At 48.0% G+C, this 26,927-nt stretch overlaps 1 protein-coding gene across 10 annotated transcripts in view; it reads right to left on the bottom strand.

Moving 5' to 3' along the window:
• CELF2 (CUGBP Elav-like family member 2) overlaps positions 1-26,927 on the bottom strand; it is a 549,068-nt gene that overhangs the window by 76,573 nt on the left and 445,568 nt on the right. For all 10 annotated transcript variants that reach the window (XM_047755098.1, XM_047755100.1, XM_047755102.1 and 7 more), the window contains one exon: positions 9,416-9,464. In XM_047755098.1, the coding sequence (XP_047611054.1) occupies positions 9,416-9,464 (49 nt within the window). The remainder of the gene's footprint in view (positions 1-9,415; positions 9,465-26,927) is intronic.

The following is a 26,927-nucleotide window of genomic DNA, read 5'->3' on the forward strand; positions in this document are numbered from 1 at the left end:
CATATGGAAGTGCCCAGGCCCAGGATTAAATCTGAGCCTCGGCTGTGACCTGTGCCATAGCTTCGGCAACACCAGATCCTTCACCCAGTGCACCAGGCTGGGAATTGAACCTGCACCTCAGCAGCAACCAGAGCCGCTGCAGAGACAATGCTGGATCCTTAACTCGCTGCGCCACAGAGGGAACTCCACAGTAGATGTTCTTTTAACTTGAGGGACAGGGAAGGAGAAAGCTCGGGAGAGGGAAAACACAGGAACAGATGCAGTCGAATAGGAAGCAACACTTTCTTTTTTTTTTTGCCACTCGAGTGGCATGTGGAAGTCCCGGGGCAGGGGGCTCAAACCCACACCAGAGCAGTGACCCTCACCACTGCAGTGGTAACGCTGCATCCTTAACTTTCTGCGCCACCAAGGAACTCTAGCAACACTTTAACTAAGGCTTTGATGGAAGGAAATATTCTCCTGCCTTGATTTCAAGGCTTCGTCCCCATGGATTCAGGTGGGACTCTCATTTCTCCAGAGAGCTGGCAAATGGCCTTCTGTCTGAGCACAGGCCACACAGCCTTGGCCAGGACAGCACAGGGGGTCTGCACATTAAAGACAGAGGACCCTCTAGTCAAGCCAGTGGGACTGCAGCCACGGGAGAAGCACATCAGGGTGGCCCCAATCTCAGCGTGAGACCCGTGACCAAAAAAAAAAAAAAAGAAGCCCCACAAGACAAAGAAGAAAAACACAATACTCTTCTGCCCCCTTGGAAGTAAGATTCCTGACGGACGGGGCACACCGGGGTGTCAGGGCAGGATGTGCAAATTCAAAGCTTGGATGCGGACGGCGGGTAACGCTCGGGGAAGGTTCCTCTCTCGTCACCTGGGAGACTTTCCCCCCAAAGAGACTTGCTGGTACTCAGGATAACCCGCCCAGGCTCAGCCTCAAAGACACGATTATTGCGGATGTCGAGACACTGTCTACAGCCTTTTGTGGGCAAAAGCACAACAGACTATCCTAGAGGCCCTTGGGGCAAAGTCTGGCTTATTTCCCGTTAGATTTCAGTCCATTTCTTAGAATAATAATAATAATAAAAAAAAAAGCTGGCTGGCTATAGCAGCACTTCGGAAAGTCCTAGTTTTTAAAGGACCAGCTCTGTCCTATGTCACGTGCGGTTAAGCCTTCCTTCTGTATCTGTATTATAACCCTGTCATTGCTATTTAATCGGCTTTTCTGTTTCTCTTATTCCATCCTTGTTCAGTCAGTGTCTCATTTTCATTTAACTAACAAAACGTGTCCTGGACTTGCTAGGGCCAGCCGCTCTGGGTCCTAGGCCAGAATCCCTGGAGCTGGAACAGAAGTTCGGTAATGGAACAGACTCTGTGGCAGTGCTGTCCAGCAGAACGAGGCAGCAAAGGACAGGTGTGGTCTGCCATGTCCATCCGAGCAGTCAGAGCTGCGTGTGCCTCCTGAGCACCTGGAGGGTGGGGGTGCGACTGAGGAGGTACATTTTTCAGGAGATCTAATTTTAACTAGTTTAAAAATTAAAAGCCACGTATGACTACAATATTGGACAGGGAAGTGCCGAGAGGCTGAGAGCCCCTCGTCGCAGAATCCCAGACTGGACAAATGAGATTTGCAAGATGTTCTGTCTAATGCTAAAGAGATGCCCGAGGCCAAGGAGGGGAAGAAGCTGCCAAGGGTCCTTCAGCAAGGAGGTGGCTTAACCTGGACCAGGATCGGGGACCTTTCTCCAGCCCAGGGTCCCATTCAATCTACTTTGTTCCGGCGAGCCCAGTGCTGTGACTGGGAGACTGTCGTCCTTATTCCAGGGAGAGCTGGGAGGTGATGTGTGACTCTGGAGGACCCATTGACCTCTGCGGACCTCATGCTTCTCATCCATCAAATGAAGGTTTAAACTTGATCCCTTCTCTTCTTCTCTGTCCTTTTCTTGCTTCCTTATGTGATGGAGAGAAGGCAGCCCGGCTACATGCTTCAGTTGGCTTAAACACCTGGGGGTCGGGCTGGGGCTGGGGTTCTGGAGTTCAGGATCCCTTCCCCTTTTTTTGTTTCTTTTTTAGGGCTACACCTGTGGCATATGGAGGTTCCCAGGCTAGGGGTCAAATTGGAGCTGCAGCTGCCAGCCTACACCACAGCCACAGCCATGTGGGATCTGAGCCACGTCTTCGACCTATACCACAGCTCTCGACAACTCAGGATCTTTAACCCACGAGTGAGGACAGGGATGGAACCCCCATTTTCATGGATACTAGTTGGGTTCGTTACTGTTGAGCACAATGGGAACTTCTAGGATCCTTTTCTTTTTCTTTTTTTTTTTTTCCTTTTTAGGGCCACACTTGTGGCATATGGAAATATCCAGGCTAGGGGTTGAATCAGAGCTGCAGCTGCCTGCCTGCACCACAGCTCACAGCAACACAGGATCCAAGCCGCATCTGTGACCTATACCACAGCTCACAGCAATGCTGGATTCTTTTCTTTTTTGTCTTTTGGCCTTTTCCAGGGCCGCTCCTGCGGCATATGGAGGTTCCCAGGCTAGGGGTCTAATCGGAGCTGCAGCCCTGGCCTACGCCAGAGTGCCAGAGCAACACGGGATCCGAGCCACGTCTGCGACCTACATCACAGCTCACAGCAATGCCGAATCCTTAACCCACTGAGCAAGGCCAGGGATCCAACCTGCAACCTCATGGTTCCTAGTCAGGTTTGTTAACCACTGCGCCACAACGGGAACTCCCAATGTTGGATTCTCAACACACTGAGCAAGACTGGGGATCAAACCCACATCCTCAGGGATACTAGTCAGGTTCTTAACCCACTGAGCCACAACAGCAACCCCCCTTTCTAGCCAGCTTCTCTCTCCACCCTGGTGGCGGCTCCCAAGACAAGGGAGAGAGACCAGGGCTCTGAGGAATTCGGGTAGAAAACCACAGTCCTGCGATCCTCGGGAACGATGAGTTGTGGGCCAGTGTGTGAGCGAGCCTTAATGGGAGACAGGGAGGTGAGGCTGGACGGTAAGAAGCATGGCAGGGTCTGGAAGGACTGGGAGTGGGATGGGGGCATCATGTATGAACCGGCCATGGTGCAGAGTCAGGGGCGTGCATGGCGACCGTCTCTGGGGGCGAGCGGAGGAAGGCAATCGACTGCAGCCCATCTTCTGCTTCATCTGCGCAGAGGGGCTCGAGGCATGAGCAAGGTCACAGGTGGTCCAGGGCTCCTGCCTGCGTTGAGCCTCATCAAGGAGACGTGGGCGGGGCTGTCACTGGCTCTGACTCCCGGAGGCTGCTGAGGATGGGCTTGCTGTATGCAGGTGAAGATTTTCACGAGGAAGAAATCTCTCTCCCGTCAGTGTTAAGTGAATGACCAATGACCCGCTGGGAGCTGGTGAAAGCGTGCAGGTCGAGAGCCGTGTCGGCATGAGGGGCCAAGGGTCGGAAGCATCACATCCCCAGGGAAACGTGCTCTATCTCCATGGGGCCGACAGACTCTGCAACAGGGAAGGACCCGAGAGGGGGCATGCCCTTGAACCCGGAAGAATGGGTGGGGCAGTTGGAAATGGGAGGGAGGAGGGAGCAGAAGTGTCTCGTTGCAGCTCTGGTCCCCCACCCTGACCCCCTGACCCCCGACCCCCTCCCCTCTGGGACCCCTACCCCAAGGAAGTGGCGCCTGAGATCCTGATGAGAGTTTAAAAAAACCAACCAACCAACAACAAAAAAAAACCCCCTGCGGTATCTCTTCTTATCCCGAAGAGCTGGGTTTTCATTCCTTCAACCCAAAGCAAATGATCAAAGTCCCGGTGGGTCCTTGGTTTCCCTGCAAACCTACTACAGCGTCCAGCGAAAACAATTCTCAGGGTCTAAGCTTCTGCAGGTTGCTTTTGGAAATTAGAGGTGCAGCCCCTGAGGAAGCTCAAAGATGATTTTTTCCCTCTAAGATGAATATTGGGGAAAAAAAAAAGGAAACCACTGACGAAGAAATCCTGACTTCCTAGGGATGGCGAGGGGTAACTCAGAAAGGCAGGGAGAAGGAAGCTAACCGTTGACTGTCACTTTTTGCAATTACACTAGCTAAAAAGAAAATCTATGTACCAGATGCTACTCAAAGTGCAAACTTCCTTCCGTGTGTCGGCACCTGTGTGCTCGGATAAAGGTACCCTCGTGCTGGCCATACTCTGCCAGCCATGGAAGTGCTGTGGTTTGAACAGTTGGGCCTTGTTTGCCTCTGCGGCAAAATGCGAATAATTGCAGACATCCGGCGTCCCTCTCCCGTGCGTCTTCTCCCTCTTCCAGGGGAAATTTATCCTAAAACTGAATCCTCGGATGCCCAGTCTAAGGATCACTAAACAGCTTTGTCAACTCTTTAAATAAACATCATTATCTTGAATTCGCTTAACGTTTTCATCAACGTTTGATGAATTTTCTGAAGGGCTTTTCCTAAGTATTCACAGGCAGTGAAGTATCCGATTTTTTCAGTCCACAAGAATGCCTGATGCTTCAATAAACTGACCACATTTAAGATATTCTGCTAAGTGCTTTAAGAGAACTATACATAGATAGATAGATAGAGAGATAAGGCCCTTGACCTCTAAAGTCTATTTTCCTTTAGGATAATCAGGGAAGGCAAATGCATGAGGAGAAATACTTTCAACTAGCAGGTGTTGCTCAGATGGGGTCGCTGCCACTAAAAACAGTAGCAGAACTGAAAGGTGTTTCACACCAGTGACCACGGCCAGCTCCCCTTCCAGGGTATAAATGAGAAGGGGTTAATATGAAATGCAAGTGGGGACTTTTTCCAAGTTCGGGGACTAGAAACTTCACTTAAAAAAGCCCCCTCATTGTAAGTCTGTGCTAACACTCTGGGGTTCGATCTGCCAAAGTCACACCTGGATTCGGGGCGGCCCGAATTAATTAACAACTTGCCAAGGTGTTAGCGCTAACATATGGCAGTTAATGACTGCCTCCAAAGCCGCCTGTCTCTCTACTTTGAATTTTCAAATTATTTCTTCATCTTCCAGGACATCAGAAAGGGGCTGGGGGATGCCCTGTGACGCCCTTCGTTATGGGCCTTCTCCCCGGTGCCCAGGGGGTCCCCGTCCTCCTGACTCTTGTGGGCTTGGAACTCGAAGCGCATCCAGCAGGGGGATCAGAGGCCTCGAGGAAAGAGATGGCGGCTCAAATGGCATTTCTGGGTCCCAGGCTCTCAGGACCCCTGACAAGCTGTGAGGCAAAGCAGGATGACCCTTAAGCTCTGTCTGCAGAGTCAAAAGTAATCCCTGAAGTCAGGAGTGTGACCTAACAGTGACCTCTGGCTCCAGGCCCCGAGACCCGAGCACAGCGCCCAAGGCAACCACCATGATTTCTCATCACCCACTGCTGGACCAACCTCGGATCTGGCCACGGTATTTAACTGGCAAGCATGGACGGCAGGTTGCTTTTTCTGCCCCGTGATGGAGGGTTAAATGCTGGCAAAGAGGCCCTCTGATGGCAGAGAGAAGGAAAAGCAGTGACCCTGTGTGCCTAAGTGTGGCTGGTCCCTGAAATAATCCGCCCTCCTCAAAGGCCCCTCCTCAGCCATCCACTCAACCAGGTGCAACAAGAAAAGGACCCCACAAGGCGGATGCTGTGGAAATCTGGGGATACATTTAGGGGGTTCTTCCTGACATTTTATTGCTAATCCAGGGGAGGATCTTTCTGGGCGGGGGGGGGGGGGGTTCTTCGTGGCACAAGAACACAAAGTAAAATGCTCTGGGTCTGCCTAAAGGCGCTAGAAGCTGGAGCTGCAACTGGGGCCAGCTGGAAGGGCAGGTTCCAGGCAGCCGTGGAGATTTCAGAGGCCTGTTCAGTGAAACACTGAGGTGCACAGCAGGTTGAAGGACAGACAGACACTTTGAGGCTTGCCACAGAGGTTCTTTGGTTAGAATCTCTGGGTGGACAAAAGCATAAAAGGGTGACAGCTTTTCTGGGACTGATCTGTCCGTCACTAATCAATCTGTGCTCAGTGGCCCTTCTCTTGCTCAGCAAATACAAAGCTGGAGAAATCGGAACATCCTGATAACGAAGAGAGTGGAACTGTGATGAGTCCTTTGTGCCATCCATAAATGTCAGCAAACTCAAAAAAAAAAAAGTGCAATTAGAGCTCGTTACACTTCTTTCACAGCCATAGGAGCTATTTCGAGCATCTGAGCCAAAGAAATCTTGGTGCTCGCTCCGAGCTGCAGCAACTGTGCTTACCTGTCAAAAATGCCATATGAAATCAGAAAAGGCTTGCAAGCTTTTATCTCTGGCTTTAGAAAAATGATACCTTTCTCCTGATTCTTCAAGGCAGGTCCAAAGAGAACCTGAAGTCTGCACTGGCTATGCCGGGGGCGGGGGGGGGGAAATGGGGGTTTCCATCTGAGCCCCCGTAAAGAAGAGCTCTAGAAAAGCAGCTTTTTGGTCCATTTACAATATTGACTTTCTTTCTTTTTTTTTTTTTTGGCTTTTTAGGGCCGCACCTGTGGCATACGGCGGATTCCAGGCTAGGGGTGGAATCAGAGCTGCAGCTGCTGGCCTGCACCACAGCCACAGCAATGTGGGATCTGAGCTGCATCTTCGACCTACACTACAGCTCATGGCAATGCCGGACCCTTAACCCACTGAGCAAGGCCAGGGATTGAACCTGCATCCTCCATGGATACTGGTCGGGTTCTCATTAACCACCTGAGCCATGATAGGTACCCTGACTTTTTTTTTTTTTAAATAATGGAAATTCAGAAAATGAAGGTCAATCTGAAAACTGGCCCAGAAAGGGGGTGTGGGGGTTTTCCTCTGTGTGTGCAGATCTAGGCTTTGGCATGAAGATCCCAGCTCTCTGGATGCCCCCAAACAGCTGCTTCTGCTGGTCCAGATTACACCACCCATGTGGCGGAGGGACTCCGCCATGAGTCAGGTGTCATGCTCTGCTATAGACGTTAGCTGCGCTCCGAGATGACTCTGTGAGGTGGGCGTTGCAGGGAGGCTTCAGACTCAACTACTGCAGCCCCTCTTAGAGCTGGAGACCTGGAGGCTGGCTGAGGTAAGGACTGCGACGAGGCCACAGTCACTAAGGGCAGGTCAGGGGTCCAGTCTGGGCGCCTCGACATCCTTTTCAACCTGCGACCTGAAGGTCCTTCCTGAAAAGTGGCATTTTTAGGTATTGCTCATCTTACTCAACAAACCAGGGCCTGCTCCTGATTGGCTTTTGAGACTGTGCAAAAACGGGTGTGCCCCTGGCAGTTTTATTCCATTGCTGGGCTTCTAGAGTGGACAGTGTGGATCATGGACAGAGAGGGTGGCGGGCCATTCTGTGCCCTCCTGGGGACTGCCCCGAGGACGCTCGGGGTTCCTGCCTGCACAGGAGAAACTGCAAGTGAAGAAATCCTCTCTCAGTGCAACCACCTGGGTGTTTTTAAGTCAATGTGGTTGGTCTGGTTCTCTCACCTGTCACGTTTTTATGACCACGGCCTGAGGTGCAGACAAATCCCCGTTCGCAGACTTTCATCCCACAGCCCGTGTTCCGACTCGGTTTAGAGAAGGCCGAGGCCAAAGGGCAGGGAGAAGCTCTCAGGCCGGACGGTCCAAGGTGCCCTTCACTGATGGACTTCGTCCCCCCGAAACCAGATGCTCCCCTCCTCTCTCCCAGGGGCACCAGAACAGACCGTAAACCTGCACGCTTGGGGCAGGTCAGCGTGGCCACACGGCCGTGTGGCTGGACAGACACACCCAGCGCGGACCCCTAACAGCCAGGGAAGAATCTGGGTGGTAACACCAAATAACGTCTTGGGGAAGTGCTCCAGCACTGACAAAGCACGGTTACAAATATCTTACGGGATCTGGAAAAAAGCCCTCACCTATAAGGGCCAGTTAGCATGATTTGTCTTTTACAAACAAGGAGATCCAAGTCCAGTCTTTAAGTGACTGTTAGATACTGAAACCGGGAGTTCCCATCGTGGCTCAGCGGAAATGAACCTGACTAGCATCCATGAGGACCCAGATTCCATCCCTGGCCTCGCTCAGTGGGTTAAGGATCCAGTGTTGCCGTGAGCTGTAGTGTAGGTCACAGACGAAGCTTGGATCCTGTGTTTCTGTGGCTGTGGCGGAGGGCGAAGCCACAGCTCCAATTGGACCCCTAGCCTGGGAACCTCCATGTGCCTCGGGCTTGGCCCTAAAAAGACAAAAAAAAAAAAAAAAGATACTGAAACTGCTGACAATGGACGTAAGTTTCAGGAGGTAAGAGACAGTGTCTTTTGCATTCTTTTCTTCTTTCTACAAGTCAGCTCTGCAGCCTCAGCCCCTGGCAATGTGCCTGACACACACTAAGTAACTGATGAATAATTGTCAACCAAAGGGAAGAGGTGACTGGACCAAGATGCCACAACAAAGCTGGGGTGGATTTTAGACCTGCCATGAAGGGGCACGTCTGTGATAAAGTACTGTAGGAAAAAGGGAACCGCACTCGCAGAGAAGCACTGCCAGCACCCCCCTAGGACGTGGAATTTCCTTCAAAACTTTCTCGGGGCCAGAAACCGGGAGCCACCACAACCAGCAAAGACAAGACCTTGCGAGAGGGGCCGGGCCGCGGCGGCGTTTGCACGAGTGATGCGCAGACCTCTGGGGGGGCGGCTTCTGACCTGATGCCTGATTAATGAGGCGCAGAGCTGCCTGCGGAGGGAAACCTCGCTGCCCAGGTCAGTCTCGCGGGACGGGGCAGGGCCGAGGCGTGAGAAGGGAGACGAGTCCTTCCACGTACCTCTCAGCACATCCAGAGAACAGAATAGGGACAGAAGGTGTGTGTGTGTAGAAGCAAAAACTTGGGAGAGAAACGTGAGGATGATCAACCCGCTGGGGTCTCGCGAGGCGACCACCCCCCCTGTCCCGCGGTCACGTGCGGCTTCTGTTGCACCGAGTGTATGTTCATTTCATCAGCAGACTGAGTTCGGAATGGGCCTGGACGCTAAGGCATCGGTGCAGCTTAGAGAAAAGAGCAGTGAGCAGGTCCCCAAGCCAGGGAGGGGCAAAGGAAAGCGGGCGGGGGAGAAGCCTCGGTCTTGGCAGGCCACGCCCTTCGCCCCGGCTTCTGGGCACAGTCCCAGGTCCTTCCTCCCCATCACGTGGTCAACAAGGCCAAAGGCCACAGGGTGGCACCCAGCACAAGTCCCCAACAGCGGGACACGGAACACCGTTTCTGGTAACACTGCCACAGACCTTCACATCGGAGACACACACGGGAGGGAGGCAGGAGAGCAACGTCTGCGTGTCTCCAGAGGTACCACCCGCGGTGGGCGTTTCCCAGAGCAATTCTCTCTGCCTTTGCCACAGACCAAAGGCCAGCTCCTCCCACCCCATCTGACTTTTTCACTTAAAGAGACAGACGTTAAAGGAGACCGTGGGTCACCACCTACCGTTTGATTTTTCACTGTCTGCAGGTTTCATCTGAATGGGATGATGCATCTGAAAATACAAAAGCGAGAAAGTAAAGGCAGAGTGAACCACTGCTTCACCGTCTTGGAAATCCCCACTATGCAATTTTACCAGGGACAGGGTTCCAGGAGTGCATAAATAATGACAAGACGCCCCCGTCCATCCGAAGGAAACACATTAAAACGCAGCCATGTGTTTGATGTTCCCCAGCAGGAAGCTTTCAGTCCCGGGGCACCGCTGACATGTCCCTCAGCACGTGGGCTTTGCAGTCAGACTCGAGTTCAAACCTTGGTTTGACCACCCCACCTTCTGCCTGATCTTAGGGGTAATTCTGCTTCTGCCACTCATTACAGCTACGTGGCCCTGGGCAAGTGTCTTCACTTCCCTGAGCTTCGGTCTCATCTGTGAAATGGAGGTGACGCCTGCACAGAAGGGCCATGAGAACGACCCGAGAGAAGGCATGTGATGTGCTTAACACACTGGGCATGGGGGGAAAAACAAGACTAGTGTTCTTTTGTATTATTCTGGATGTCAACACAGGTGGGGTTTCTTCTGGTTATTCTCGGTCTGCTGCATGGATGGTTCTTAGGCCCTGGAAATTGGAAGGTCTAGCAGTCGATTGATTATGGTGCCATTATGTAATTTTTGTGAAAGGACATGATAGGAATAGGAATGCGGAGCCACTGAAAGAGTGGAAGAAAGGAGCGAAGGAGGTGGGGCAAAGAGGGGAGGGCAGAGGGCGGGGCAGGGCTCCCCATCACGTTCGGTGCTTATGGAGGAGGAGAAAGAACCCAAGACAAAGGGGTCCCAACATCCTGCCTCACGGCAGAGCTGGCTGCTCCATGGCGCTTTGCAGGGTGCCGACCCCTTTCCTCTCTGTGTACCATCTGCAGAGTTGACTCCAAGCACAGAAAGCTTCCACCATTTCCAATTAAAAGAAATTCTTCAAACCACGGTCACAGGTTCTCGTGCTTCGTATTTCATCTCACCCCCAAGGCGCATCGCAGCCACAGGGTAGATGGAGCCACTGGCTGTGCAAATGCTTTTATCATAATGGGGCCTGTCCTCTCTGAACCTCTCATTTCCCCCGTGGCCTTCCCTCACTTGCCAGCCACAGCTCTGGGCTTTAGCTCACTGAAATGACACGGAAGCAGTGCTTGGCTCTGGCGTGTCAATGATGGGAAATGATTACCGGGCGGCTGAGACCATGTGCGCCCAACGCCTGCCAGGGTCTCCCAAACACAAGAGGACGAGGTGAGAGGGGGCAGAACCGGGGACGGGAGGCTCAACAACTCAGAGCTGCTCTGTGTGTTCTCAAAGGCAAGATGCTCTCATGCACAGAACACAGGCTCTGAGGAATGGGAACATGAGGAGACCCCACACCTCTCGTTAGGACATTCAATCGGGGGAGAAGAAACTAGAATGAGGATGCCACGTTTAGGGGTCAGGGAGTGGACGTGTCTTTGCAAAAAAGCCGTGGGAGCTCAGGGGAGCCTGGCAGCAAAGGGCTCACCCACTTCAAGTCCCAAAGTCTGGCTGACTTCCCAGCAGAGGAAGGGGGTGGCACCTGAACTCAGGGGACTCGCCCATGCAGACATGAGCAAGGGCCAGTTGCTTGTGGATGGAGGCTGCAGTGGAGGGGAAGGCCCAAGGAGAGGCTGCCAAGGCAGCCGGCGTCCAGGCCTCAGAGGGTGCCCCTGTGCTCTAAGGGACTGCAATTTGGTCTCAAAGTCAAGGATCAGGCTTAGAATTCAAGCAGCAAGCACCGAGACCCCATGTGCATCCCCTGAAGCCACTGGGCTCCAGAGTGGAGGACAGGTTGTATAAGAGGCACAGGAGGCGTGTGTGTGTGTGGGGGGGATGGTTAAGAGGCTGCTGCGAAACAGCCATGGAAACCAGGGAGGCTCCAAACCTCAGAGGTAACTGGCCGGTGGTGGGGGCCATGGGGAGGCAGGACGCCAGGCCTGGAGAACTAAATATGAAGTGGGGTCCCCACCTAAATAAGGAAAGCATGAGCAAGCAGTGTGTGTGTGTGGGGGGAGTGAATAGAAACTGACAGGTAAGGTCAGACACGCCGAGTGTGGCGTGGAATTGGACCCATGGGGCTCAAGTGTTCGGAACAGTGCTGGGCGGTGGCAGAAACTGCAGGCAGGGCTGGGACTGTGCAGAGGGGAGGGCAGAGAGCCAGGGACACAGGGCAGGGCCATGGGGAAGAGCCAGGAGGTGGCTGTGAGGGACAGAGCTAAGGGCCATGGGAGAAGCGGGGGCAGAACAGCTGGCCCCATGGGAACCACGCTGGGGGAGTTTGAAGAACAAGGCGGTGGTTGGGGCCAGGGCTGCCAGACGCCGCGACAAACACACCCTCGTGTCCTTCCTGGGCTTGGCAAGCCAGAAGTTTTTGGGGGGAGTTTATCAAGACAGTTTCTGTGGGATGGCAAGGGCCAGAATGCCAGCTTGCAGGCAGTAGGGGAGTCACAGGCAAGGTGACAGGTATGATAAATGCAGACGACTATTTTGAGAAGATTGGGTTTAAATGGCAAAAAGGCGGGAGGTTTGAGCGAGGACAGGGTTGGGGGATGGAGGTGGAGGGTTTCCAGGCGGGCAGGACTTGTTACAGGTCAATGAGCTGAAAAGACTCAGATGAGAGTCACGGGACAGAGGAGAGACGAGACCAACACCAAGTACAGGACCCGAGGATGAAATGAATGGGCCTCTCCCCTCAGAAGCTGCCGACCCACCATGGGGCAGCGTCCTGCATCCATCCATCCATCCGTCCGTCCATCTGTGCACATGCATGTGTGTGTGTGTCCACAGGACACACGCATACACATAAAGCCGAAAAGACGGTGACCAGCATCAGAGAGACGGCCCTCAGCGCCCACGTCCACCTGGGACGTGCCTGGAGGTCTGGAGGAGGAAATCTGGGAGCCGAATGGACAGAGGCCTTTGACTCTAAAGCGGCCAAGAGCCCTGTGCTCTCCACTTACAGGCCGGATGGGGATCTGCGACCTCACTAAGGACACAAAGCTGGTTCACGACAGCGGTGGGATCAGAAACCGCGGCTCCCACCTCTGGATCCAGTGCCTCTTCCCCTAATCCACACGGCTTCCTCCCAGAGTGCTCAACAGGGGATCTGGCCTTACGCGCCCACAGCGATGAATCGGGTCAAATAATTATGAGCAGGCGCCAGACCGACACTCGGAGGCGCCAGCCACACCCCCTTGGGTTAAGGTCCTCCTCGTCTTCTCATGTGCTCCCACGACCCTGTCTACAGAGCTTTAGGATGGGCCCTGGGAGGCTCAGGGACATGACAGTGGTGGTAATAAAACAGCTCTGGCGGCTGCGGACTTGGACTTCGTTTCGGTCTTTCCTGGGTCCCGGGGAGGGGGAAGGTCTGCCTCCCAGAAATGTGGGCTGGCGGGCCCGGTGGACTCCGAGTGGGGGTCACCCGATGGCAGGTGCTTCTGCAGATGATTTGGGAGATGTGCGGAAAGCACCGTGCCCTTGGAAGGGGGGTTCAATCAGGGCTGCACGAGGAACGGCTCATTATCAGCAGCAGTTCATCCGAGCTTCAGATTCCTGATCAGAAACAGGATGTAAATGTCAAGAGCAACAACGAAAACTGGTTTGGGGAAGTCATTCTCCTAATGTTTCACTTCCTCAAAATCTCCTGCTCCCAGGACTCCGGGAGGCGGGCTGGGAGGAGCAGGGGAGTTGCTCTACAGGAGCGGGGGGGTTCTCCTAGAGGGATTCTTTCCCTGTTAACAGGCAACGGTAGCAGAGCCTGGACCCAGAAGGCTGCTAAGGCTGCTCATGCCCTCACTTATTTCTGCTCCAACCAGAGGCTCTGTTGCGGGGGTGGGGGGTGCGGGGGGAGGACAGGTGGAAAAGGGTTCTCGTCACCACAGAGCATGTAACGTAAGGGCAGAGAGACACACACAGGCCGTTTGCCACACTCTGAAGAGACACATCAGAAGAGACACCCCAAGGAAGGGCACGTGAGGAGGGCATCTCAGCTGAAGTGATGTTCTTGTTCCTTTTTTTTTTTTTTTTGTAATGGCCACACCCACAGCATCTGGAAGTTCCCAGGCTAGGGGTCCAATTGGAGCTGCAACTGCTTGCCTGCACCTCAGCCACACCAGATCCCAGCTGCATCTGCAACCTATGGTGCAGCAGCTTGTGGCAACACCAGATCCTTAACCCACTGAGTGGGGCCAGGGATCAAAACTGCATCCTCATGGACACTAGTCAGGTTCCTAGCCCACTGAGCCACAACGGGAACTCTCCAGTTCAACCCTGAAGGGACCCCAATGCTAACCAGGACTCGAGTGGACGGTCCTGAAATGGGACAGAACAAGGCATGTGAAGGAATGAAAAAGAGACACGAAGTCATGTTCCTAATGAATGATGGTTCCCGCCAACAGAGGAAGCGACAGGTGTTGCCAGGGACCATTCACCCAACACAAGATACCTAAAGCACAAGACTGGGAGTCGGGGATACATCCGAGGGTCTGAGAAGTTCAAGTACGGAGAAAACAACGCACATGGCCCCAGCCCCCAGTCAAAACTGCCCCAGAAGCCAGGGTGGGCGGCCACCACGCCCTCGAGGGCTGAAGGTGAATCCATGGTCACTGCGGCTTCTCAGCTCTGCTTCCCTGTCACGACAGGAGACTGGCACATCCAGTGCCAGAGCTGAAAGGTCTGCATGTGGTGGGTCCCCCATGGTGGCAGTAACCTCAGGAAGGGCCTGAGAACCAACCTGTCTCTTTTCCAATCCCCTAAGGTCTCACTAGATTTGAGGGCATCTCAGAGTCAGGGTTGGGGCAGGTTTCCACCTCCTTTGTCTATGACGAGCGAGCGCATGCACTGCACGAATGTTTACAAGGAGTCTCCTAAGAGCGTGTGAATTACACGGTGGCTGCATCGCCACTGTCACACAGCCCTGGCTGGTCTGAGAAAGCTTCTCTGGTCTGTACTGTCCTGAACTGTCCACATGGTCAGAGGAATGTAGGAATTTGATCAGCTTCAGCCTCTGGCATTCACAGGGTACCTTCCTCGAGGCGGGGAGAAAGAGCAGTAGTGAGTCCATCATTTGAGTTCAACTCATCTGTCTTTGGAGGGAGCTTGAAGCCCCGCGGGGCTCCGGATGTCTGACACCAGTCACCCTGGGGGCCGAGGGCCCGTCCCAGGGAGACAGCAAAAATCAAGCGTTTTGGAAACAGATCCAGGCTCGTGGTGGTACGTCTGACTTAACACGCTGCATATTTCTTTGAAGAAAACCTTCCAAATCCCCTTGCTTGATTTTTTCTTTTGCCCATGAATCTCATTTTACTGCAGAACAACAATATCTCTAAACATTTTTAAAAATTAAAGAGTTGATTTACAATGTTCTGTCAATTTCTGCTGTACAGCAAAGGGCCCCAGTCCTACCCAGACACACATGCATTTTCTCATGTTATCTCCCATCACCGTCTATCCCAAGAGACTGGACACAGTTTCCTGTGCTGTACAGCAGGACCTCACTGCTTATCCATTCTTGTGTGATAATTTGCACCTGCTACCCCTAAGCTCCCCATCCATCCCCCTCCCTCCCCTTCCCCTCCGCAACCACGAGTCTGCTCTCCATGTCTGTGAGTCTGTTCCTGTTCTGTAGACAGGTTCATTTGCACCACGTGAACAACAACGTCCTGCCTCAAGTTCCACATGAAGGTAACGGGGTAAGTTGCTGGGGTCTGTTTAGCCCTGCTTATTATTATTATTTTTTTTGTCTTTTTGTCTTTTTGTTGTCGTTGTTGTTGTTGCCATTTCTTGGGCCGCTCCCGCGGCATATGGAGGTTCCCAGACTAGGGGTCTAATCGGAGCTGTAGCTGCCAGCCTACACCACAGCCACAACAACTCGGGATCTGAGTCACGTCTGTGACCTACACCACAGCTCACGGCAACACCGGATCATTAACCCACTGAGCAAGGTCAGGGATTGAACCCACAACCTCATGGTTCCTAGTCGGATTCGTTAACCACTGCGCCACGACGGGAACTCCTGTTTAGCCCTGCTAAGGCAAGTGAAATCTATAAAATAAACAACCGAGTCTTGGGGTAGAGCACAGAGCACTATATCCAATAGCTTGTAATAAACTATAATGGAAAAGACAAAATATATATAGATACATATGTACAGATATAGATATATTTATGCATAACTGAATCACCCGGCCGCACATCTGAAACTAACACAATCCTGCAAATCAACTAGGCTTCAATTAAACACACGCACAGCAAAGGAATCTAATGAAAGGGGGTACTGTGAGAGTTCCCTTCCTCCCTCCTGGGGGCGGGACTGGAATCCAGCGGTTTCTGAGAATTTGTGTGATTTCGGTCACATCCGTGTGTGCAGTATCACGTCACACGCAGCGAAGGGCACCACGCCACTGCTTCTCGGGTGTATGAGGAGGGTTCCGTGACACAAAGGCCGCTCCTGACTCGCGCTGGTTTTCATCCCGCGCCTCCACTCTCACGGGAGCTGACTATGCGTGCCGGAGGGTGCCAGCCTTCCCAGTGCCAAGCCTCTGCCTTTATCCTGCCCCCTGGTGAGGGAGCAGCTGGCCCTCCCTCTGCCCCTCCCCCACATACACATGGGGCCCAGAACGGAGTCCCCGTGCCCCGGTCACCGCACACGGCCGAGAGGACCCGCGCCCTCCCCCGAATGGGATGATGTGGGATGCATCACCTCGGTGTCCAGCTGTGGCTCGTGGAAACGAAGAGGCAGACACAACTGAGGGGCAGAGCCACCCTCCGAAGTCTGTGGAGGTGATGCGGAGGCAGCTGTGCAGGCCCCTGACAGCAGCGGACACCACCCCTGTGACAAGCCCTATCACGTCACAGTGACAGATGAGGCTGGGCCACAAGCACAAGCCCCCAACAACCACGTCTCTCAAGTTCCATCACCCACGAAGTCAGGGGGAGCCCTCCAGATCTCTCTGCCGTCATCGTGGTCAAGGGCAGGGTTCGGACCAGAAACCGCCAGTACTGAGCCAGGCCACGGCTGGAAGACAGAGCACCTGGGGCAGGGTGGCTCGGCCGGCTTCTCACACGGAGGAGAACTCATGTTGAAGCCTGTTCAGCCCTGGCCATCACCAGGGATGAGTTAATCACCTTTCCACATGAGATTCAATAAACTGGGCCATTTTTTTAACCTGAAACAGGTTTCACAGAGTGACTGTTAGCATCTCATTGTGAGACCCATCCTGACTCCAGAAAGAGTGGCTGTGATGGCACATGTTCTAAGCTTACTCCCTGTAACACATTGAAAGGGAGCAGGAGAAGGGAGGGAAGGAGTGAATTCACAAAAAAGCCGTGCGCCAAGGAAGAAAACCAACACCTCCCAGCCAGCAAAGAAGAGGAATCTCCCTCCTGCTCCAGGACGAGGCAGGCGTGATGCAGGCAGAATGTAACCCGTGTCCTGCTGGCCAGCAGACTGTGAGATACCAAAAGCACTGTTGCTTTCCGAATTTCCCTCAAAAAAGGGAAGGGGCGAAAATAATTTTCAAAAGAACCGCCACCAACTGGACACACACCATCCTCCAAACGGAGAGGGAGCTTCTCTGACAGTGAGGCACCCCCTCGCCCCCCACCCCCTGAGCTGGAGAGGCTCCCCACCTCTCTAGGGAGGAAATTCTGCCATGCCCAGCACTGTCGCAGTATATGCGCTGTGTAAGGCAGACGGGGAAGACACAGAGGGGTTCGAGAAATGGTGACTTAACCGTGCTGAAGAACTTTGGAACGTCTGTGATTTTTTAAGATGGTGACATCATGGTAAAACTGCAAAAACCTCTCTACGGCGTGACGTCTCTGCAAGGGTAGAGACGACAGAGGTCAGGTGTTGGTTCCGTCTAAACCAGCTTTTACCACCAGGACAAAGCTAGATCTGGAGCTCACTGCTGTACTTGTTAAGTGGAGTGGGGATCTGAGGAACTCTTGCCCGAGCTCTGAGCTCTCACTGCTCCTGGGCTGAGCAGGGCTGGAGGCTCCCTATATGCACATTAATCCATCAGTTCTCAGGACCACCCTGAGCTAGATGGGAAGGAGGAGAGGGGAGGCGGGAGGGAGACAGAGATATGAAATAACTTGGTCAAGGCAAACAGCAAGTCAGCCGTCAAATGCGGAGTCAGACTTGGGACTGCCTCAGGCTGGAGCCTAAACCCCAACAGCCCTTCCGTAGGGCCCTACTTCCCAGCACATCCAGCAGCTGTGCTGTGAGACTGTGATTTCAAAGAACCTGGAAGAATCTGGAGAACTACCAGAATTTCCTCTTTCATATGAGACATAAAGACTATCTCAATCTACAGGTTAATTCCCAATTAGGAACACGTCGATGGATGCATGCAGCACACATGTACACACGTTTATGCCTGCGTATATTTCACATGCACACATGAAACACAAATTTTAAAAACAAAGTAAAAAACAACAAAAAATGCAGTTCACCTATTTTTCCACTCCCTGCCTCTGGCAACCACCTACCTATTCTCTATATCTATGAGCTTTTCAAATTTTGTTTTCATTTTTAGATTCCTCAAATAAGGGCCATCATCCAGTATTTGTCTTTGTCTGATTTATTTCACTTAGCATAAAGCCCCCAGGGTCCTTTATGTTGTCCAAAGGCAAGGTTTATTTATTTTTTTATGGCTGAAAAATATTTCATCTCGTGTGCACACACACAAATATGTGTGTATATGTGTGTGTACGTTATAAAAACACACACATACATACATATCTACATACGAAAATTTCTTCATCCATGTAACACTTGGGTTGCTTCCATATCTTGGCTATTGTAAATCACGCTGCAATGAACATGGGGGTGCAGATATCTTTCTGAGTTAGTGTTTTTGTTTCTTTTAGACAAATGCTTACAAGCAGAATCGATGTATCACATGATAGTTCTATTTTCAACTTTTTGAGGAACCTCTATAGTGTTTTTCACAGTGGCTGCATCAACTCATGTTGCTACCAACAGTGCACAACGGTTCCCTTTCCTCCACATCCCCATCAACCCTTGTTAGTTCCTGGTGTTTTTTTCTTTGTTGGGTTTGGTTTTGACAATAGCCATCCTAACCATTGTGAGGTGACAGCTCATTGTGGTTGTGATGTGCAGTTCCCTGAAGAAGAGTGATGCTGAGCATCTTTTCATGTGCCTGTTGGCCACCTGTATGTCTTCTTTGGGAAAGTGTCTATTCAGATTTGCCCATTTTAAAATGAGATTGTTTGTTCTTTTGCTACTGAGTGGTATGAGTTCTGTATGTACTTTAGATATTAACCCCTTAGTGAATATATGATTTGCAGATATTTTCTCCCATTCAGTAGGCTGCCTTTTCATTTTGGTGATAGCTTCCTTTGCTGTGCAGAAGCTTTTACTGTGATGTAGTCTCACTTGTTTATTTTTGCTTCTGTTGCCTTTGCTTTTGGTGTTGGATTCAAAAAATCATCACTGAGACCTATGTCAAGGAGCTAGTCACCCATGTTTTCTTTTAGGGGTTTTATGGTCTCAAGATTTAGGTTGAAATCTTTACTCCATTTCATTAATTTTTGTGTATGGTGTAAGGGCTCCAGTTTTCCCAACACCACTTATAAAAGAGCCTCTCCTTTTCCCATTGTACATTCTTGGCTCCTCTGTCCTACATTAAGTGACCATACAGGTGTGGGTTTATTTCTGGAGTCTTTATTTTGTTCCACTGACTTATATGTCTGTTTTGATGCCAATCCCATACTGTTTTGATCACTACAGCTTTGTAATAGAGTTTGAAATCATGAGGCACATTGCCTCCAGCTTCACTCTTCCTCAAGATTGCTTTCAATACTTAGGGTTTTCTTGGTTCCACACACATTTTACAAGTGTTTGTTCTAATTCTGTGAAACATGCCATTGGAATTCTGATAGGGATTGCACTGACTCTGTAAAGTAGTTTGAATAGTATGGAAATTTTAACAGTATTGGTTCTCTCAACCCATGAACACAGAGCTTCTTTTCACTTATTTGTGTCTTCTTCCATTTCTCTCATTAATGTCCTAGACTTTTCAATATACAGGTCCTTTACCTCCTTGGTTATATTTATTACTAGGTATTTTATTCTTTTTGATGCAGTTGTAAATGGGGTTGTTTTCTTAATTTTTCTTTCTGACATTTCATTATTAGTGAATAGAAACACAACTGTTTTTAGTGTATTCATTTTATATCCTCCAACTTTACTGAATTCGTGTATTAGCCCTAATAGGTTTTTTATTTACCGATTCTAGGGTTTTCTCTATATAATATCAGCTGCAAACAGTGAGCCTTTTTAAAAAATGAAGCTTAAAGGATTTATGGGACAACATCAAAAGGATTAGCATTCACATTTTTGGGGTCCCAGAAAGAGAAGAGACGAAAGGGGAAGAGATATTATGTGAAGAGATAATGGCTGGAAGCTTCTGTGACCTGGGGAAGAAAACAGACACTCAGAACAAGGAGGTTCAGAGAGTTCCGAATAAGATGAACTTAAAGAGACCCATACAAAAACATATTATAATGAAAATGTCAAGAGTTAAAGAGACTATTAAAAGCAGCAAGAGAAAAACAATTTGTTGTGTACAAGACAGCCCCACAAGACTATCAGTGGACTTTTCAGCAGAAACATTGTAGGCCAGAAGGGAATGGCACGATATAGTCAAAGAGCTGAAAGAAAAAAAAAAATCTTCCAAACAAGACTACGTTACTTAGTAAGGTTATTATTCAGAATTGAAGGAGAGATAAAGAGGTTTCCAGAGAAGAAAAAACTAAAGAAATTTATCACCATTAAACTGGCTTTACAAGAAATGTCAAAGGGACTCCTTTAAACTGAAAAGAAAGGGTGCTAACTAGTAACAAGAACACATTCGAAAGAATAAATCTCACTGGAAAGGCAAATATATAGTAAAGGTAGTATATTAATCACTCATAAAAGTAGTATGAAGTTTAAAAGACCAAAGTAGTGAAAAACAAACAAACCAGTGATTAAAATAATTAGTAAATGGAAACAGAAGATAAAAAGATGTGCAAGGTGATGTCAGTAACATAAAACGTGGAGGGGGCTGAGCTTTAGAATGGGGGAAAACTTAAGGCATTATCAACTTAAAATGGATTTATAGATATGTTATTATATGTGAATCTCATAGTAACAATGAAAACCAACAGTAAATACACAAAAGATAAAGAGAAGGGAATATAATCACACTAAGAGAGTCATCAAACTACAAAAAAAGAAAAAAGAGAAAAAAAGGAATAGAAACAAACCATGAAAAATAGCCAGAAAACAACAGAATGGTAATAAGTTCTTACCTGTCAAAAATTACTTTAAATATAAGTAAACTAAATACTCCAATCAAAACACATAGAGTGGCTAGATGGATATAAAAACAAGACTCATCCAAATGCCACCTACAACAGACTCACTTTAGACTGAAGGAATCACAACAACTATAAGACTATTCAGTAGAAACCAAAAAAAGCTGGAGGAGGTATACTTATATCAGACAAAATAGACTTTAAAACTAAGACTACATTAAGAGAAAAGGATTACCCCTTTATCATTATACAATCCCAGTAAGAGGATTACATTTGTAAATATTTACACACTCAACATAAGAGCACCCACATATATAAAGCAAGTATTAACATACCACCAAAAAGGAGAAATAAACAGCAAGACAATCATACCTTAAACAACATTTTAGAATAGACGGACTTCACTGATATATACAGCACATTCCATCCAAAACAACAGAATACACATTCTTCTCAAATGCACATGGAATGTTTCCCAAGATAGATCATATGTTAGGCCACGAAACAAGTCCTAAATGTAAGAGAAGTGAAATCACTTCAAGCACCTTTTCTGACCACAATGATAGGAAACTAGAAATTAACTACTCAAAGAAAACTGGAAAGTTCACAAATGTGTGGCAACTAAACAATTTGCTACTGCATAACCAACGAGTCAAAAGAGAAATTGAGAAATTAAATGAGAAATTAAAAAAACACCTTGAGATAAATGAAAACAGAAATATAATATACCAAAATTTATGGGATGCATCCAAAAACAGTTTGAAGAGGGAAGTTCACAGTCATAAATGCCTACACATCAAGAAACAAGTCTCAAATAATAAAACAAAAACTAACTTTACTCCTCAAGGAACTAGAAAAAGAATAAACAAAGCACAAAGCTGTATAAAGAAGGAAATAACAAAAATTAGAACAGAAATAAATGAAGTAGAGACTAAAAAGACAATAGTAAGAGCTGGTTCTTTGAAAAAGTAAAAATAGACAAACCTTTGAGCTCACCAAGAAGAAAAATAGAAAGGACCAAAATAAGTAAAATCAGAAATGAAAAAGATGTTACAGCTGACATCACAGAAATGCAAAGGTTCATAAGAGATTGCCATGAACAATTACACATAACAAACTGGACAACCTAGAAGAAATGAATAATTTACCAAGATTGCATCGTGCTGAAATAAGAAAATCTGAACAGTCTGATTACTATTAAGGAGACTGAATTAGTAATCAAAAACCTCCCACTAAACAAAAATTTTGGACCAGATGGCTTCCCTGGTGAATTCCACCAAATATTCAAGGAAGAATTAATACCGGTCTTTTTAAACTCTCCCCCCAAAGAGAAAAGAACTCTTCCAGATTAATTCTACAAGGCCAGCACTATCCTGATACCAAAATAAGATAAGGATGCCACAAGAAAAAAAATTACAGGCCAATATTCCTGATGAACATAACTGCAGACATCCTAAACAAAATATTAGCAAAGTGAACTCAACAATACATTAGAAAAGTCATGCACCAAGATCAAGTGGAATTTATTCCAGGGATGCAAGGATGACTCAACATCTGCAACTCAATCAACATGATACCCTGTAGTAACAAAAAGAAAGGTACAAATCTTATGATTATTTCAACAGATGCAGAAAAAGCATGTAACATTCAACATCTGCTTAGGATAAAAACTTTCAACAAGGCAGGCAGAGAAGGAATACACCTCAATACAATAAAGGCCACATATGACAAGCCCATAGATAACATCACACTCAACAGTGAAAAGCGAAGCTTTTCCTTTAAGGTCAAGAATAAGACAAGGGCCCCCACTCTTGCCACTTTCATTCAACATGGCGATTAGGCAAGAAAAAAAAATAAAAGCCATCCCGATTGGAAAAGAAGATGTAAACTATTTTAAATTAGCCTCAGAACCAAAACAACTGTCTGGGTTTTCTCCACGAAAAAGTCAGGAAAGAAAACTTAAAAAGCTATAATGATTCAAAGAAAAACAAAACAAAACACTCCTTACAGCCGTATTAGGAACATATAGATCCAATCTATGTGGTGTTTGACTCTAACAGAACCATGTACTCTAATCCAGAGAGATTCACTGCCAGTTCTCCTTGCATCTTTTCAGAGCATTTAGAATAGACACACAAAATGAAATCAGAGTCTGAGTTTTGTTTCATGGGCCAAGTCATCCAAAGCGTTCTACCCCTATGTTGATGAGAAACAAATTGCTAACAAGCAAAATTAGCTGTCAGTTACTCTGTGAGAGGAAAAGAACAGTTTTGAACCACTGACATTAACTGATCCATTTTGTGCTTTCTTCACAAACTGTTAGTGCAAAACATACACCGAAATCTACCAAATGAATCAAAGTACTGCAGAGAGTATTCCTTCTCTGCGGACCACTTATTGGATAAGCCAGCATTTACACCAGCAGGCCCTGGCAGCTGGCTTTACACAATCCGACTGGACTATCCAATGCCTGTTTATCTGAATCCTGCTTGGGAAATTCTGGAGGAAACTGAGTGGAGTTGGCCTTCTGAAGATGCAACGGCGAGGTGGAAGGAAGAAGCCTGGGATTCGCTCTATGTTTGGAGCCATGGTGCTTCTTTTGTGCATCGCCACTGAGTTCACAGAGGAGGTGCACAGAAAACGGTCACCCAATACTTGCCAATGTATACTTTTATAAAAGTGACCGAAGCCGAGAATAAAAGGGGATTTGAATATGACAGTAAGAAACCTAAGTTTTCAATACGTTGGAATACACCTGACCAAGGAGGGAGAGGACTTATATGCTGAGAACCATAAAACTATAATCAAAGAAATCAAAGAAGATGTAAAGAAATGGAAAGATATTCCATGTTCCTGGATTGGAAAAATCAATATTGTAAAAATGGCCATACTACCCAAAGCAATCTACAGATTCAATGCAATCCCTATCAAATTGCCCAAGGACATTTTTCACAGAACGAGAACAAACAATCCAAACATTTATATGGAACCACAAAAGACCTAGAATCGCTAAAGCAATCCTGAGAAACAAAAACCAAGCAGGAGGCATAACTTTCCCAGACTTCAAAAAATATCACAAAGCCACAGTCATCAAAACAGTGTGGTACTGGGATCAAAACAGACAGACAGACCAATGGAACAGAATAGAGAACCCGGAAATAAACCCTGACACCTATGGTCAATTAATCTTTGACAAGGGAGGCAAGAACATAAAATGGGAAAAAGTCTATTCAGCAAGCATTGCTGGGAAACCTGGACAGCTGCATGCAAAGCAATGAAATTAGAACACACTCTCACACCATGCACAAAAATAAATTCACAATGTCTGAAAGACTTAAATATAAGACAAGACACCATCAAACTCCTAGAAGAGAACATAGGCAAAACACTCTCTGACATCAACAGCATGAATATTTTCTCAGGTCAGTCTCCCAAAGCAATGGAAATTAGAGCAAAAATAAACCCATGGGACCTAATCAAACTGAAAAGCTTTTGCACAGCAAAGGAAACCAAAAAGAAAACAAAAAGACAACTTTCAGAATGGGAGAAAATAGTTTCAAATGATGCAACGGACAAGGGCTTAATCTCTAGAATATATAAACAACTTATACAACCCAACAGCAAAAAAGCCAATCAATCAATGGAAAAATGGGCAAAAGACCTGAATAGACATTTCTCCAAAGAAGATATACAGATGGCCAACAAACACATGAAAAAATGCTCAACATCATTGAGTATAAGAGAAATGCAAATCAAAACTACCATGAGATACCACCTCACACCACTCAGAATGGCCATCATTAATAAATCCACAAATAACAAGTGCTGGAGGGGCTGTGGAGAAAAGGGAACCCTCCTGCACTGCTGGTGAGAATGTAAACTGGTACAGCCACTATGGAGAACAGTTTGGAGATACCTTAGAAATCTATACATAGAACTTCCATATGACCCCGCAATCCCACTCTTGGGCATATATCCAGACAAAACTCTACTTAAAAGAGACACGTGCACCCGCATGTTCATTGCAGCACTATTCACAATAGCCAAGACATGGAAACAACCCAAATGTCCATCGACAGATGACTGGATTCGGAAGATGTGGTATATATACACAATGGAATACTACTCAGCCATAAAAAAGAATGACATCATGCCATTTGCAGCAACATGGATGGAACTAGAGAATCTCATACTGAGTGAAATGAGTAGAAAGACAAAGACAAATACCATATGATATCACTTATAACTGGAATCTAATATCCAGCACAAATGAATATCTCCACAGAAAAGAAAATCATGGACTTGGAAAATAGACTTGTGGCTGCCCGATGGGAGAGGGAGGGAGTGGGAGGGATCGGGAGCTTGGGCTTATCAGACACAACTTAGATTTACAAGGAGATCCTGCTGAATAGCATTGAGAACTATGTCTAGATACTCATGTTGCAACAGAACAAAGGGTGGGGGGAAAAATGTATACATGTAAGGATAACTTGATCCCCTTGCTGTACAGTGGGGAAAAAAAAAAGATAAAACGACCAAAACAATAATAAATAAATAAATAAATAAAAAGAGAACAAAACCTAAGTTTTCCTTTCTTCTCCCGTGGCACCAGGCGAAAAAAACCTATAGTGGAAATAAAAAGTAAAGGGCTATTTCTTCCTAAGAGCCATTGATAGATGTGAAGCACTTCGGGCACTGCCTGCATAACATGTGCCCATCATTATCATCGTGATAATGATGATACGATGTCTGGATGCTGTACGAAGTGAAAGGACTTCCCTAAGGGAAAAGGGAACAGGTCCCATTCAAAAGCTAAGGGAACCTTCGACAAGGAACAGTCTTCCTTGGTCCCAAGGGACGTACACAGCTTACAGTGCAGCCAGCTTTTCTTCATGTAGACTAATAACCCAGTGAGGCAAAGGACCGAGAGAACCCAGAATGACAGATCTGCCTTTGGCTTCTCCGGCTCCAAAGGCAGCGCTTTTTGCTCTAATGACACTACCTCGTCACACTGCTGTAATGTGATTGTGTGGTACACTGGAGGGGGAAAGTCATGCAGCCTAACCGTTTAGCCCTGGCAAAAAATAAAATAAATAAAATATTGCAAGGAAATTAGATTACTCTGGGTGGAATTCTATGAGGGGAGTTGGAGTCTGTTACGGTGATTAAGTCATCATTTCTGACAGATTCCTCTAATCGGCTGTCAAACAGCATATTCCACAACCCCATTTGCAGCTGGGCTCGTTACTCAGCCCATGTCGCCCTCTGTACGTACAACATACAAACAAGAGGAGGTACAGCCAGGCATTTATTACCCTCATTAGCTGTGATGAGGTTCTGCGTTTTCATACTAAACAAGGACGCAAGCCTCCATTTTGCTTTATTTATTCTTAAAATGAGAAGAAAAATGAATAGGCTCAAAATAGGCATGGAATGTGAATGAGAAATAATTGTTATAACCAAGTGCAAGGGTGATGCCTTTAGAAGCTTTCCTATTGGAGAAGGATGTTATTCATTCGTTAAACTTTTCTTGGCACTACTCTAAGTCTATTACCTAGAGAGGTAAATCTACGAGACTTCTTCACCCTCTAGTTCGCTCCGGTGCCTACTGAGCTGGGATTTCAGTAGAAGGGGTGACTCCTGGGTTCTGCATCATTACTGTGAACAGAAAGCAACGTCTCTGCCAAGATTCTGATTCTTCCTTCGGTCACTCCATCTCTGGGACAGAATAAACACTCCATCCAGTTAGTTGAGCTCCCAAATAAGTTTGAGGAAAAGCACAACAAAAGTAGGGAAAACTGGAGTTCCCGCTGTGGCTCAAGAGAAACTGACTTGACTCGTATCCGTGAGGACGTAGGTTCCTTCCCTGACCTCGTTCAGTGGCTTAAGGAGCCGCTGTTGGCCGAGAGCTGTTGTAGGTCGCAGATGCGGCTTGGATCCCAAGTTGCTGTGGCTGTGGTGCAGACCAGCGGTTACAGCTCAGGTTCGACCCCTAGCCTGGGAACTTCCATATGCCTCGGGTGTAGCCCTAAAAAGACGTAAAAAAAAAAAAAAAAAAACCAAAAACCAAAAAACAAACCCAAAAAACTAGTGAAAACTGAACGACTGTATTTAGGTTTATCTAGAATCCTCTGTTTA

The sequence above is a fragment of the Phacochoerus africanus genome, chromosome 12 (genome assembly GCF_016906955.1).
Source record: "Phacochoerus africanus isolate WHEZ1 chromosome 12, ROS_Pafr_v1, whole genome shotgun sequence".
NCBI classification, from domain to species: Eukaryota; Metazoa; Chordata; class Mammalia; order Artiodactyla; family Suidae; genus Phacochoerus; species Phacochoerus africanus.